At 40.5% G+C, this 15,708-nt stretch overlaps 1 protein-coding gene across 1 annotated transcript in view; it reads right to left on the bottom strand.

Annotated features, from left to right (window-relative positions):
* Positions 1–3,088: 3,088 nt before the first annotated feature.
* The window catches only part of wdr70 (WD repeat domain 70), a 37,749-nt gene continuing 25,129 nt past the window's right edge, over positions 3,089–15,708 (bottom strand). The window contains exons 14-18 of the mRNA XM_088434767.1: positions 8,706–8,806; positions 7,645–7,724; positions 6,254–6,370; positions 3,952–4,114; positions 3,089–3,527 (exon numbers count right to left, since the gene is read on the bottom strand). Of these exons, the coding sequence (XP_088290893.1) occupies positions 3,440–3,527; positions 3,952–4,114; positions 6,254–6,370; positions 7,645–7,724; positions 8,706–8,806 (549 nt within the window). The 3' untranslated portion in view covers positions 3,089–3,439. The remainder of the gene's footprint in view (positions 3,528–3,951; positions 4,115–6,253; positions 6,371–7,644; positions 7,725–8,705; positions 8,807–15,708) is intronic.

Below are 15,708 nucleotides of genomic sequence, written 5' to 3' on the forward strand. Positions count from 1 at the left end.
GAGTCTTAAGCAAACATCCCCCGCCGGCTAAAGCAGTTTTAAGGGAGATGCTCGCTACTGTACGCCTGTCATCGTCAAAGTGACGTTCCAACAAAAGCAAAAATAAGGCGAAACGGGCGGGGGGGTACCAGCGTGTTTTCTACACGCGATAACATGTTGAATTGAGGGAATATGAAGATCCAGGATGAGGACGGAGCAGAGAGGCGAGGGCTCGGAGCGGAACAAAGAGTCCTCGGGGAGGTTCTTGACAATTCCACGGATTAGGGACCAAGGTATCCGTGCCCACCCGCCAACAAGCGAGGCAGCTTTACAGCGTGTAATCCCCTCCTCAATACTCGCACAAATCCACAACATGGAGATGAATTCGGGCAAAAGAAGAAGAAAAAAAAAAAAAATCGGGCTTTTATCGCAGCATACTTCATCAATTGGATCATCTTCTCTGTTTGGTCCACAAGTTTTTTCCAGATGACAACTTCGGAGATTTCCCAGAAGCCCCCCGTATGTGTCCTGCTTCTTAACACCAGGGGTTCTCAAATTCTTGGGTCCATGGGAGAATTTTTTTTCAAGTAATCCCAACATTAATTAACTCGTTCCGTGCCGGTTTAGTTGAAATTGGCTTTTAACGTCTATAGCCGTCACTGGCAGTCAATGAGTTAAACATAAATATTATATCCCTTAATGACAATAGAATTTTAGTGAAAAAAAAAAAACAAGGTGCGACGTTGCATGAAACATCTTTTGTAGAGGGAAAAAAAGCTGAAATGTTACGCAAATTAAGTCATATTGTGCTGAGGCCAAAAGTCCTAAATTTACATCGTACTTAAGTCATATTATGATCACAAATGCAACTTTATTCAAGTAATATCACCTTCTAATGTGTAAAAACAACTATCCTGTTGGACTTACGTTGTTGGGAGAAAAAAAAAAAATCATCCATACGCTAAAATTAACTCATTCAATGCCAGGGATGTATTTTCACGTTTTTTAAGAGTCCATACATTCAATCCCAGATATCTAAGTATTGAATCGATACTTAAGTACATTGAGGACATTAATTTCATGATACTAGCGTATTAAATCAATACTAAAGTATCTGGGATTGAATGTCCGGACTCTTAAAGAATTTGAAAATACGTCCCTGGCATTGAATGAGTTAAGCAGGAATAACAATAATAAATAATAATAAAAATAAAATAAAAAATAATAAAAAGACAAATAATTGCAATTTAGTTGAAAAAAAAAAGTCATAAATTTAGCACGTCGTGTATTTATTTATCTGGAAATGAACGTCTGGATTCTTAAAAAAAAACGTGAAAATACGTTCCTGGCATTCAATGAGTTAATATGACAGCTTATTGCGAAATATTTTGCGGACCCCTTGGCTTTAGAACAGCGATTTTACATGTCGAAATTTCAAGTGTAACTTGCTTTTCTTTGTTCATTTATCATCCAATGAAGATTTTCACACCTGGTCACATGTCAGACTTGATGTACAGTATTACGATCATGTTACGGCAAAAAAAAAAAAAAAAAGATGCACGTTGCATGCTTTTTAGAACCCTGAAATGGAATTCAACTGAGGAATCGGATGCAAAAACGGGAAGCTAAAGAGCAGTAAAAGAGGCCTGCAAAGGAAAACGTGTAATGGAATCCTCTCTGTGTTTAAGGATTCGCTTTCTGTCTGTCGTCTTGTGTTCCACAACCAAAGCTCTCTGCAAACTTTATTTTTGTACAATATTCATTTTATAAAACTTTTTACGGAATAAAAATGTGTTTCTACGTATGTATCTCAGTTTGTTTTTTGTTTTTTTAAGCGGGCTTGATGTTTGTGACACCTGGTGCTAATTTGCCTTGCTGTGTTGTTTATGGTAGTTCAATGTATAATTGAAAATGGGAGTTGATGACCCCCCCCCCCTATTTTTTTCCTGCACCGCATTCCTGAACGGCAGCCCACCCAACAGGGTCGTACAGTAAACACAAACGTGAGTCAGGGGGCTTAAGACTTTTGTTTCTATGGAGTAAAAACATTGGAGTCTAGTACATGCCGATGGGACGATAACACAGCTTCATTTAAAATGCCAGAGTACCATTTAGCTTCATGCTAGCCAACGAACGGGTTCAAAATTAACGTAGCTGCTGGGAATATATTTTCTTAGATTTGAGTTAGCTAATGTTGTTAGGAAAGTATGTACAACTCTTGCTGAAAGTGGCAAGATTTTGGGGACTTTTTGCTCAAGAATACATGCTAGCTGTGTTAGCCGCTATCGCTAGCTTGTCAAGAGCAGATTTAGCTATTGAATGGAGAAACAAAAAGCAGTGACATCAAAAGATGTTTTGATTTAATTAAGTAACACACTCAAGCATGACTGAAAAAACATGACATGTTAGCAGTGTTAGCCGCTATGCGTAGTCGCTAACGCTAACTTGTCAAGAGCAGATTTAGCTATTGAATGGACAAACAAAAAGCTGTGACAGCAAAAAATGTTTTTTTGAATTAAGTAACACACTCCAGTATGACTGAAAAAACATGAGATGTTAGCAGTGTTAGCCGCTATGCTTAGCCGCTAACGCTAACTTGTCAAGAGCAGATTTAGCTATTGAATAGACAAACAAAAAGCTGCGACATCAAAAAATGTTTTTTTTTAATTAACACACTCCAGTATGACTGAAAAAACATGTTAGCTGTGTTAGCCACTATGCTAACTGTTCAAGAGCAGATGTTATTTTAGTCAATATATATATATATATATATATATATATATATATATATATTTTAAAAAAATGTCTTACCTCCATTAAATTGATGGTGCTGGACCAAAAATGAAGAATTTTTGAATTTTTGTCATCCTTTGGGTCCATCAGAAAAGATGAGCATACATGTGTGATTATGGGACTTCATCCTTATATGTTGAGATGGAAACCTAAGTGATTAAGAACTTCAGAACGTGGTATTTACCAATTTAATATACATCAGTACAATACTTAGCTCCTGTATAAAAGCGGTGTGTCCTCAGGTGACCAAGAATGCTGTAAAACCAGCAAATAAAAATCGACCAATCGTATGTTGTTATTGGTGAATAGGCTGTGCTTATATGACACAATTTAATAGGAGAAAAAAAATGAGCTCGTAAATGACTTAGCGACGCCAGATTTAACTCGAAGTGCATGTGGTGGAATAGCAAGACGCCACTCTAAGTCTGCATTGATTTATGGAGTTCACTCAAATGAATTTGTGTCTTCTATTTTGACATGTCTGTCTCATCTGTTTATTAAAAATCTAAACGATGGAAGGACGAAACGTTTTACTTACACTGAGCTCACACATAATAACAAATGACCCCGGGTAGCACCTCCGTTGTGGGTGTGAGCGGGTATTGTAAGTCGGCGACCTCAAGTCCGCTTAAAAGTCTGAACGTTAAAAGTTCTCACGTCCAAGGCTTCAGATTTTACGCTTCTTCCATTCCGGTTCCTTGTCGGCCTCCTCGTCCTCCTCCTCGTCCTCTGCGAACAAAGTAACCGGCTGCGTCCTACAGGACGGAGCCAAACAGCAGATAATCAATCGGAGGCTCAACCTGTAGCAATGTGGTAAATATATCAGTTTGGGCACATCCCTATTAACATATTTAGCTTAGTCTAAAACTGAAAAAAAAAAGATGAAAATTCCTATTTTATTGCTTTTAAACCTCACGTGACAAAAACAAAGCCTTTTCCCTCCGACCTCAGCTGCTTCTGCTGGGGAGTGCAAACACGAGTACGTGCCATTTGGCAGCTTTGTTCCACCCGCGGCTAGCGATAGCCATCTAACGCCGACCTTTCTGTTCCAACCATCTAAAGCCGTCCGTCAAATTTGAATGAGGACCTGCACGACTAGCGCGGCTCTTTCAACATGGAGGCGTCACGCAGGTGTCGCGGGAACCCGAGCCCTCGCGCGGCTCTTTTAGACGGTCTTACTTCTTGTAGGCGGGAGCGACCCAGTACGGGTTCTCCGACGCTTCCTTGGCGTGGCGCAAAATGGCCTCTCGAGCGTTGCTGTCGTCCGTCTTATCCAAGGCGATGTTCTTCACGATGAAGGATGACAGGGTGCCGCCGTGAGCCGCCACTCTGCCGCCTCGACCTGGAAAAAAAAAGACGTTATCAATTAGCACGGGGGAGGGGGGTCTTGTGACAATTTTATTTGATATGGCATTAAAATGTCGTGAAAGATGCACTATTAAAGTATTATAGACACATTTAAACTATTTAGACTTGCTAAGCAACCGCCTTGAAGTAGCCCGGTGACCTTTTTTGGATGCAGAGCTAAGCAAGCAATCAAAAATTTGGAAGCACCTTCAAACAGGTGAATGGTCACAAATGCAAAGCCGTGAACTGAAAGTTATTCAAAACCATGGGGGAAATTTTGACCCAACTCGGGCTCTTAGATGTTTTGATATGTGAAGAAAAAAAGCGTACCAAAAAAAAAAACACTAAGAGGCTAAAACAAAAGAAGTGTCAAATTTAGCCCATGTCAGTCTCATTTGCTGCCATTTAAAATTGGAAATACTGTCAATTTTGGACATATTAAAAACCCAATCATGAATTTCCCCCGATTTTTGCATTAATCCTTTCAACGGCAACTCGCAAGCTGGGTGCAATAGATTTTTTTGTCTTGGCACCCCAAAACCAGCGGGTGGCACGAGCAGCCAACTTATGACATTTGAACGCCCTTTCAATGACTTTGATGATTGTCTTAGCCTGGACTGCCATAATGCAAAAGTCTTCAAAAGCCATAATACTCTAATTATGACATGATGAATATTCCTCTCTCAATTTCATAAATATATAAAAATAGAGCAAAGTTAGTTTTGCTATTACTTAATTTTTACAATTTTTGTGCATAGGGGGTGCAGCCCCCCCCCCCCCCCCCCCCCCCTTCCAAAAATAAAGTAAGGATAGGGCTGATGGCACTAAACATTGAGGGGCTAAAAGTAACATATTTATATTTATATTATAGATTTATATAGCACAGGTATGACCGTGCTGCGGTGGAAGCTTGCCCATATTTGGCACAGATCGCTAAGCGACTGCCGAGAAGTAGCCCGGTGTCTTTTTGCGCTGGTTCGGAGCGCGGCAATATGTAGAAGACCAGTCAAAAGTTTGGAAGGTATTCCGGATCATAAACCATCATCCAAATCATAAAACTGACGGTATGCCTGAACTGTCCACGGATGTTAAAAGATTCCCCACTCCTGTTTAAAACAATGAAACGTTATTTTGTTGAAGCTTCGCCATAGTTACGAGCATTTGGCTAGCATGTGTCGGTCCGGCGTGCTTGAAATATCTTCTTGCAACGCTGCAGTTGACTGTGGAAACATCAGGAGACGGGTGCGAGTGTGAAACGAAACACGGCGATGACGAGCCAGCTGGAAGTGGACAAAGTTGCCTTGGCGCTCATCTGGGCCGCTTGGACGCCAAGAGCTCACGCACACAGCTACAACTGGAGGTGGGAAGTAACTAAGTCCAAGTATTGAGGGAAAAAAACTCATACGGGTTGAGGTGTATTTTACAATTTATTAGCTTTAGCTAAGTTTAAATTTAAAAGCCAAATTTGATTTATTTTTCCATTTGTTAGCATTGGTCCAGTTAGCGGGTATTAGCATTAGCTCCGCGAGCACAATGATGACATTTTCAATTTACTAGCATTAGCCAAGCAAATGTTATGTTTTTCCACACGTAATAGAATTAGCTGTTTGACATTTATTAGCATTAGCTAAAAGTCAGCATGTTTGATTAATTTTCCCACTTATGAGCATTAGCTCATTTCATTAGCCAAGTTAGCACCAGTTTTATTTATTTTCCGCTTGTTAGCATTCACTAAGTTGCACATTTAGTTAATTTTTCTTTGATTGGAATAAGCAGTTAGCACAAGTTTTATTTGTTTTTCGATTTAACAGCCTTTGCTAAGTTACCACAAGTTTGATTTTTCCCGTTTAATAGCATTAACTAAGTTAGCACCATTTTTATTTCCCTTTCCCTTTATTAACATTAGCTAAGTTACCACGTTTGATTGTGTTTCAATTTATTATTTGTTTTCATTTGCTAATTAGCATGAAATGTATTTATTTTTCCATGTATCAGCAATAAGACATTACTGGCATTGGCTAAGTTCGCATGCACTTTATTCGTCTTTCCACGTTTTAGCAATTTGCTAAGTTAGCATGAAATGGATTTGTTTTACTTCTGTCCAAAACACACACACAAAACAAAGTGACCTTACCTGGTCCGGAAACCGGAGGCTCGGGTTTGCGAGACTTTTTGGGGTCCAGTCGGTCCTTCTCAAGCTGCTTGCGAGTGCTCCTCTGCCGGGCTTCTCGGAACATTGGTAAGGCGTGAGCTGCAGAAGACAACAAACTGCGGTGTCATTCGCAATGCTACACTTGACTTTGTTTCCATATCGGCAATTTTAAAATGGCTCATTTTTGCAGATTATACCAGCCGTCGATTAATCCAGCCGGCCGATTAATCGGTTGATAATTATGTTACATACTGTAATTATCTGTGTTAAATGTGTGCCTTTAGTGCCTTAGTCATAAAAAGCAGAGTGGAATTGACGATTTGTCTATGTGTGAGCGTCGGGGCGTGAGCTGTGGCCTACAGCAGCTCCTTCTGAATTCTGCCTAGCTTTAAAGTTTGGCCATGTTTAGCTTTCACACCTTAGAGAGTGCTAGGAACAATAAAAGCACTTAACGCCGCAAGTGTGCTCGAGTAACTGAACGAGTCATGTGTGTGTGTCAAGAGTGTCAGATGAAGTGATTTTCCATGGCTTGTTAATTCTTGGCCACGGCACATTAAGCAAAAAGGTTAGCGTTAACATATTCCCTCGCTTTTCTCCTCAACGGGCCCTCTAATTTTCCACCTAGGGCGTCACTCGGCGCGCCACCCCGCGGTCACATGACCCAAACATAAGCCGGCATTCTGTCCAAATTGTGCTGACAGCCAGGTGTGAGGACGGGACGGGGTGAGGACTGGTCACGCAGGGCAGGCGTTTGTCCTTGGCGTGATCGGGTGCGAAGGGGACACGTGGCGGCGGCGTGGTGGGCTACTCATGCGCGACTGGACGCTCCATCAGCTAATGGAAGGCCGTGGACGCCGCGTGGTTTCCTCCTGTCCGCTGGCTCAGTCTTCTAAGGACAACTTTGGTGCGAGTATCGGCGCCAAAAAGGGTGTTACGCAATGTCAGGAGCCCGTTTGTGAAATTTGCCGCGATTTCTTGCGATGTGTCAATTTAGAACAGCTAAAAACTATTTGGAGTTTCGAGTATTTATTTCGACGTATTTTGGTTGATATTGTATGACACTGAAGGATATGCAAGAGGTGAACGCAGCCACGTCGTTGTTATATAAGGGCGTGTGTGATTGTATAACATTGTCACTTATTTTAACTTCACCTATTAGTTTAATTTAATCAAGTGAGTTGTTGAGGCTCGTTGCGTCCCATTGAAATGATTCATCTCGCTCTCTCCAAAATTTCAACGGGGTGTGAAGACTTTCTATGAAGAGTTTATTTTCACTTGTGGCGTTGATGTGTGTGTGTGTGTGTGTGTGTGTTTTTAATGGGTTTTTCTTTTTTGTAGGATCTCGGCGCAAAAGAGGTTTTGCTTGAACTTACGTGTGATGACGTACTCCTGTGTTAGCGCCTCGGCGTGCTTGGCTTTGATCTTGCTCTTCACCACGCACAGTTTAGCCCCCCTGGATGGACCGCATGTCAGTCATGTGGCACATGGAAGTAAGGAGCAAAGGAAACAAAATGGAGCAGAAAGGAAAGGAATGAAAGGAAAGGATAGCAAGGGCAGAGCGAGGACGGGGCGGGACTTGAAATGAAATGACAGAACAGGACAGGACAGGACGGGATGGGGCGGGACTTGAAATGAAATGAAAAGAAATGACAGGAAAGGACAGGGCGGGACTTGAAATGACAGGACAGGACAGGACAGGACAGGACAGGAAAGGAAAGGAAAGGAAAGGAAAGGAAAGGAAAGGAAAGGAAAGGAAAGGAAAGGAAAGGAAAGGAAAGGAAAGGAAAGGAAAGGAAAGGAAAGGAAAGGAAAGGAAAGGAAAGGAAAGGAAGAGCGAGGACGGGGCAGGACTTGACAGGACAGAACAGGAAAGGACAGGGCGGGACTTGAAATGACAGGACAGGACAGGACAGGACAGGACAGGACAGGAAAGGAAAGGAAAGGAAAGGAAAGGAAAGGAAAGGAAAGGAAAGAAAAGGAAGAGCGAGGACGGGGCAGGACTTGACAGGACAGAACAGGAAAGGAAAGGCAGAAAGAAAACTAAAAAAAAAAATAGGACTTGACAATAAAGGAAAGGCGAAAAAAGTAAAGGAGAGGAAAAGAAAGGAAAAGAAAGGGTAGAAGAAAGGAAAGCGAGGAAACAAAAAGAACCTAAAGGAAAGGAAAAGGCCAAGAAAGGAAAGAAGAAGAAATGAAAAAAGAAAAATAGAAAAGGGAGGGAAAGGAGAGAAAAGCAAAGAAAAGGGAAGTAAAGAAAAAAGAAAAGGACAACAAAGGAAAGGCAAAGAGGGGAGGAAAAGGAAAGGAAGGAAAAGAAAAGAAAGGAAAGCGAGGAAACCAAAAGAAACAATAGATGAAGAAAGATAAGGAGTGGAAACAAAAAAAGGGAAATAGGAAATAGGAAAGGCACACGCGCTTGTTGACGCGCCAATACCTGTGACTCTTAATGGGGTCATAGTAGACTTTGGCCAGCCCGTTTCCGGTTCCCACCATAATCTGGTTGAGCTTGGGGTGCCACAGGCAGCGCACCGCACTCTGCCGCGACAAAACACACGCGGAAGGAATGAGCGGCCTTTTTGCCATCGCACCTTTCACGCGCGGTGCGTGAGAGCCGGTCGGCGTGGGCCCCGGAGCGGCGCGCTGCTTGGCTTGACTATATTTGGTGCTTGGGGATGAGGGGGCCGGATCCCTTCGCATGTGTGTGACAGATGGCCCGGTGCCAATAGGCAAATGTGACCACATTTATCCGGGGAGTTGTGCGCTCGTGTGTGTGTGTAATGTGTGTGTGTGAGGCCACACGAACGGTGGCGGAACATTGTCCATGGAACGTTACTAAGATGTAAACACGGGATGCTACTCGGCTTGGGAGAATTTTGGAGCGATCGGTTGTTGATCGGTAAATGGAGCACTCTATCCAAAATATGTTAACCGATCAACACTCATGCTAACGATATTTTTCTCCGCGTGTAAAACTGTCAAATTCACTAGGCGTTTTTATTTTTACACTAAAGGGACTTTAAATATGACGAAAATACTTGATACTTCAATAAACATATTATAAATATCGAAAAAGAAGGTACAAAAGACAAATACGATTTAGAAATATGTCCATCATTAAATAGGCCAATTATTGAGAACATTTAACTGTTGAAACGTTGAAATTCCAAGGATAAAAAGTTCAGTTTTCCAAGCAATGAATCAAACATTCATTTATTGATTAGTTGTCGATTAATCGTAGCACCTCTGATTAGAAGTATGTCCATCATTAAATAGACAAATTAATTTGGAAACTTTACTGTTTAAATTCCAAGAATCACAATTTTAGTTTTCTGAACGATGAATCAGAAATTTTATCAACTTGATTATTGAGTAGTTGCTGATTAATCGTTGCACCTCGGATTATAATTATCATTAAAAGGGCAAATAATTGAGAATATTAACCACTGCGATGTTGAAATTCCAAGCATAACACTTTTGGTTTTCCAAATTATAAATTAACAATTCCTGATTAACTTGATTATCGACTTGTCGATTAATCGTTTCGCCTCTAGTTAGAAGTATATCCATCGTTAAATACACAAAAAAATTGATATTTACTGTTACAACGCTGAAATTCCAAACATTGCAATTGAATTATAGTTTTCCAACCGATGAATCAACAATTCGCCGTTTAGTTGTCGATTAATCGTGGAACCTCTGATAAGGAGTACGCCCATCATTAAATGAGCAAAAATTTTTGACCGACAGATGTGTGAAGATGTCTGCAACATTTTCATGTCAGTTTAAACGCAATCACGCGGGATACGTGTCTCTCGATATATAGATGGAAATTAAAAAAAAAAAAAAAAATGGAATATAGGCATTAATGTGTCCTGGGGGTCCTGAACTTTCCTTCAACATCTGTGACAACCCGCTGAGATTTGTAGGTGCGTACAAAGAGAGGCCGGCGAGGGGGGCTGGGTGGTGTGCGGGATGGGGGGGTGGGGGGGTCACCCACATTGGTCGAGGGTGGAAAGCTGCTTAGCGTCCAGCTGTTCAGCTTCCCACCAGGACACCAACGCAAGGAGGGACAATCTTACACGCACACTCATTCATGCATACTCATTCGATAGAACATTTTCCTTACATAAAAAAAAAAACCTCATCAATCAATCAAACAAGTTCGAATGTATTAGCGAGTACGTTCGAATGAGTTTGCCATTGGAAATCGTTTACCCCGCATTGGAAGCTTACACACATGATGAATCACCGCCAAATTATTTCTACAATTATGTGGCCTTTTTATCTATGCCTTGAAATAAGTAAAGCTTCTCAATAATCTTTTTTTGTAAAGCTTTTACCCCCCAAGGAAAGAGAAAACACCCCCCCCCCCCCACTCACAATGGTAACTATAGAGCATTAAATAAGAAAATTGTATAAGTATACCAAAAAATGGTATCCTTTTTAACTCTAACTAAAGAAAAAAAGCCATTTAAATCGCCTTTCAGCAAATATTATCTTTACTTATACAGAGCATTATACAAGTTACAGCTTATTCTGAATCGGAAAAAAATGCTTAAAGTGCATCAAGGTGCCTGAAAAAAAAAAAAAATCTGCACCACACTATTTAAGAAGAACTGCAACAAAGCAAGGTATTGGCCTGATATCGACAGGTATCAACGACTGGTATCAGCACTGACCCCCCCCACACCCAAAAATGAGGATTTTCTAATAGAGCTGCAATGATGAATCAAGAACTAAATCGGTCATCAAAGTAAACTAACGATTTTTGATCATCGAATAATCGTTTGGAGATCTGATATAATTGCGAGCTGTCCAAATCTTCTGATTTTCAGCTTCTCGCCCGTAAATGTTCTCTTATTTTTGTCGTCCTCTAGATAAATTATGTAGGTTTCACTTTATTAATAATATTGCTTGCAGCCTGTCGCCTCATTTGAGTAATTGTGAGCGTTATTTTTTTTCTCTTAAAGTGTACCAAAAAGCTGGAATTCTAACAGGGGTGTGTAGACTTTTTATAGCTATTGTAGAGCCAGCTCAATGGTCAAAACTCTTTTTTTTCCTCTCTCTTTTTCTTCCTCAACAGGCGCGGACTTGTTGAAGCTGATGAATGAACTATTTACTATGTTTACAGCAGCCGAGGAATTTACGTGCGGTGCGGAGGAAGCGAAAACGCAAAGGGCCACCAATCACTTGCGACGCGGCCACGGCCCGCACAACATCAGAGATCCGTCCCGGGATCCTCCTGAGGACTGGAGCTTACACGTATACATACATCACGCCTCTTGACTCAGATTATTTTAACAGAAGCCGCAGGAATCTACAAATGAGGTTCAGGGCCACACTGAAAGCGGGCGAAGGAAAAATGTACGACGACAAGAAAAGCCGGACTCGTTTTTACAAGTCAACGTCAAAATTTCCAGACGATTCAGCTGAGACCGGCCGCCCACTCAAAATAACTCGACAATAACCTCAACGTAGTTACGCAGTTCATAGTAGCGCCATTTGTTTAGATTTTTTTTTCTCACGCTTCAAAATTAACCTTGTAAAATTATGACTTTTTTTCTGAATTATTATGACAGAACAGGTAGTATCCTCATACTCAAGGTCGCCAGAGGTCACCAAAAAGAAATTTTGAAGGTTTGCAACACAAGCAGCGTTTGTTATACTACGCTCAAATAAAACTCATCGATTAATCGACAAAATGATGGGCAGATGAATTAATTTTTAAAATAATTATGTGCGGTCCTAGTTCGCATGCTAGTAGCTGTTTGATGATCATCACCTGGCGTAAATCCAATTCAATTAAATCACAAAATTTGGAATTGAAGTTCTGTCCAAACTGTTAAGTCTTTAAACCACAGGGGTGGAACTCCAGTCCTCGAGGGCCGGTATCCTGCAGGTTTTCCGGTTTTCTCCCCTAATCACACCTGATTGAAACGATTAGGGTTATTTTCAAGCTCCCCAAGAGCGGACTAATGAGCTAATCATATCAATCAGGTGTGTTGAGGAGAGAAAACCGCAAAACCCGCAGGATACCGGCCCTCGAGGACTGGAGTTCCACACCAATGCTTTAAACGCTGAATGTATTTCTGCTGTGCGTCGTATCGCGGCCTCAGCTAACACTAAAACCTGGCAAGGTCCGACTCGTTGTTGGAAAAGCAATTTTGCGTTCCCGCATGGCTGCTTCCTCCCCACAAAAAGATGCTTTGATATGAACGTCTGCCTTTCGTCCTCCCTATGAAGAGTGAAAGCCAAAAAGGAGCTTGTAAGCGTTGCTTTTTTCCCACGAACGCCACAGTCTTCACGCCACTATTCAACTCGAAGGACACGATGTCCTGCCGTTTACAAACAGCGAGGTCCAAACATGCTGATTTTTTACATCAGGTAGAAAAGATTTGTTATCGATTTGTTATCGTATATATCGAACATGTTTTATATTTACCATTGAAAACCGGCTTTGGCAGTGTTTTTATTATTTCTACTAATGGCAATTGTAAAGATTTTAACAAGAATTATAGAAATGGGGAACATACCACGAGAAGGTGCGCCAGATCTGGCAACCAGACCTTGAGTTTGACACCTTTGGATAAGGATAATATTTATATTTTAGTTGTGTCGAAATGTGTCGAAAGTACCATGTTTTAATCGGACAGCCGTGATATGCGTAACCAAGTTGGTAGACTTATAATTTTGTAAAATTCACCCAAACCGAAGTAAAAAAGTGGAATAAAAAGAGTTATCTGTACTAAAAAAAAAATTTGAGGTATTGGATCCGGACTTGATGTCGGCAGATCCTCAAAATCAGGTGACAAAAAAATGTGATCGGGGCATCCCTATTATTAAGAATACTACGAATTCTAAAAGTGTTGAATACGATACCTCTGGCCCAGTTTTTTAGTCTTGGGTTCATTTCTTCCTTAGTTCTGTCGCCTTGCGGGATTTGGAGAATCAGACTCTCCCCTTCATTCACGACAGGAAACGAGTTGCCGCCGAGTCGGACTCAAGCTTTGGCTTGCGAGGCTCCCAAACTGTCAAAATCACATTTGGATCCAGTCGGCGGCCACTAAACAAGAAACACAGCTGCGGCTTTTCCAGTCCAGTTCGTGTCGGCAAATCGTTTTTCATCCAGCGTTCGGCGCCAGCGGCGAAAACCCGTTGTGGCATTTATTTATTTATTTCGTCTCTATTTTAACGAGATGAGACAAAAAGGTTACTACTGAAGATTCTGCACTCTTCCTAATTTGAGATCATTATCGGGCATGAATGAGTTATAAACACGTTGCCGTGGATCTGTGAACGGCTTTACAGCTTTTGGACCGGCGGAGTTTTTCTTGGATGGACTTCGTCCCGAGCTGAAGTGTGAACTCGTTTTATTTGGGCTTTTTTTCTGTTTGACTTGTTCCACTGTTTTGACTCATTTGGCAGGAGGAGGCAACTCCGAATCGGTTGCTGTCACTCAAACGTGTAATGAACGACGTCTATTTTATTTGAACCTAACTGGCCAACACATTCAAAACACGTGCGTAGTCCAAAGAGATCCAAGAACTGTTTTACAACCTTTACAGTGTTCATCTTTCGCAACCCTGCATTTTTTGATGAAAAATGAAGCTTCATGAAGCACCTGTTAATATTGTTATATTTACTCCTCTAGATTGTACTCTGTTTAAAATTAAACACCAGAGTATTTGAAAAGTACAAAAATTTTCCATTGTTTTGAGTTGAGAAAGCCCTCTAAAGGAGTCAAAAAATAGTACAAGTGCTTCATGAAGCTTCGTTTGTCCGTCACCCGGTTTGAATTTTGAGAGAATAACTAAACACGAAAAAAACTGTTTGAGAGAATTATAAACAGTGGGGGAAGGGTTTTAAATCACACAGTATAACGAAATAACCCAAATGTAGAAAATATTTATAATGAAAGAAAAAGCACTTAAGTTTAAAAATATATATATATAGGTAGGAGCCAATAGGAGCGGACTTCATAAGGAAAACACAAATTTGACAGAAGAACGAGAAAAGGATGAAAAAACAAAAAGCGGTGGAAGACTGTGTGAATTCATTTTTCACAATATTTTCCCCCAAGTTTTGAACATAAAAAAAGGAATAAAACTGAATATTACGCAGCAGAACTTCTATGTTTTTCAGAAAAACAAAATCCTGGAGCTATAGCGTTAAAAAATTCATAGAAAAAAAAAAACAAACGAGATTTCAACCTTGGGTTTTTGGCGCATAATTTCGCTATTACATTGAAAAAAAAAAATAAAAGCACCAAAAAAACAAAACAAACATAAATTCACCAAGTCCTTCTATTCTATTGGGCCATTCCCATATATTATATGAACAATAAAAAAATACACTGTAAATGCTAAAAACATACAGTTTAATAATAAATAAAAATAATAATAAAAAACCGACGTAATAACCATAATAAATGAAAAAAAAATGTAGTCCCCGTGATAAACGGCACACCCCCGAGTTCACCCAACGGCCAATATCAATTTGCCAAAATGCTCACGACTTGATATTTTGTTCTACGTCCATGTTTTGACTACAGTTATCAGCTAACCACAAAAGAAGACGAGAACATGCTGATGGTGTCGTAACATAGTTCGGTTTTAACATCCAAAGTCATAACCCGAATAAAATTTTAAAAAAGTGTCAATAATGTGGTCTTGCCAAGGCTCCGCGGTAACGGCGTGCGTCAAGCCGGATCCCGTCCAAGACGATCCGATGACTTGACTTTCCCCCGGGTTTGACGAGCTCGCCCCTTTCAAAAAATTTTCCCCGAGCGTCCACGTGTGAATAACATTACGCGCTGCCGTCAATCTTTCATTTCAGACGGAGAGATGAAATACTCATTCCGCACGGTAAATCATGCGAGTGGCTTACGGGCAACTGCTTTGAATTATAGCCACTAAGACTTCATAATAACGTAAGCTAGAGGCTTCGGCAATGCAAGGTGACTTTTAGGAGAAGATGAGAATTTTTTTTTTTTTTTTACTTTACGGCAAGGATTATGTTTTTTGTTTAAATTATATATAAAAAATTATATATTTTTTTCACATTATATACTATTTTATATTATATTAATAATTACATTATTTCCATTAAAATTCCAAATGTTTAAATGAAGTATTTACATTTAAATCAGATTTTTGTCATACAGGGGGTCCTCGACTTACGAGGTTTCGAGGTTACGAACTCGCCGTAAAGCCACGTAAACGATTGGGAACTAGTTTTTAAGCGCGCAGCGGATGAATACGCTTTGTGCTGGTTGTGAGCGAGGAAGACAATTGATTTAAAATTGCTTCTCATCCACGTAAGTCATGATAATCAAAAACATATTTTAATGTACAGTATGAGAGTATCAGAATATGTGTGTGTCTGTGTGTGTGTGTCATGTGAAGCTTAATTAGGTAAATAAATAAATGTTAATGACT

The sequence above is a fragment of the Hippichthys cyanospilos genome, chromosome 15 (genome assembly GCF_059441005.1).
Source record: "Hippichthys cyanospilos isolate Australia breed blue-spotted pipefish chromosome 15, RoL_Hcya_1.0, whole genome shotgun sequence".
NCBI classification, from domain to species: domain Eukaryota; kingdom Metazoa; phylum Chordata; class Actinopteri; order Syngnathiformes; family Syngnathidae; genus Hippichthys; species Hippichthys cyanospilos.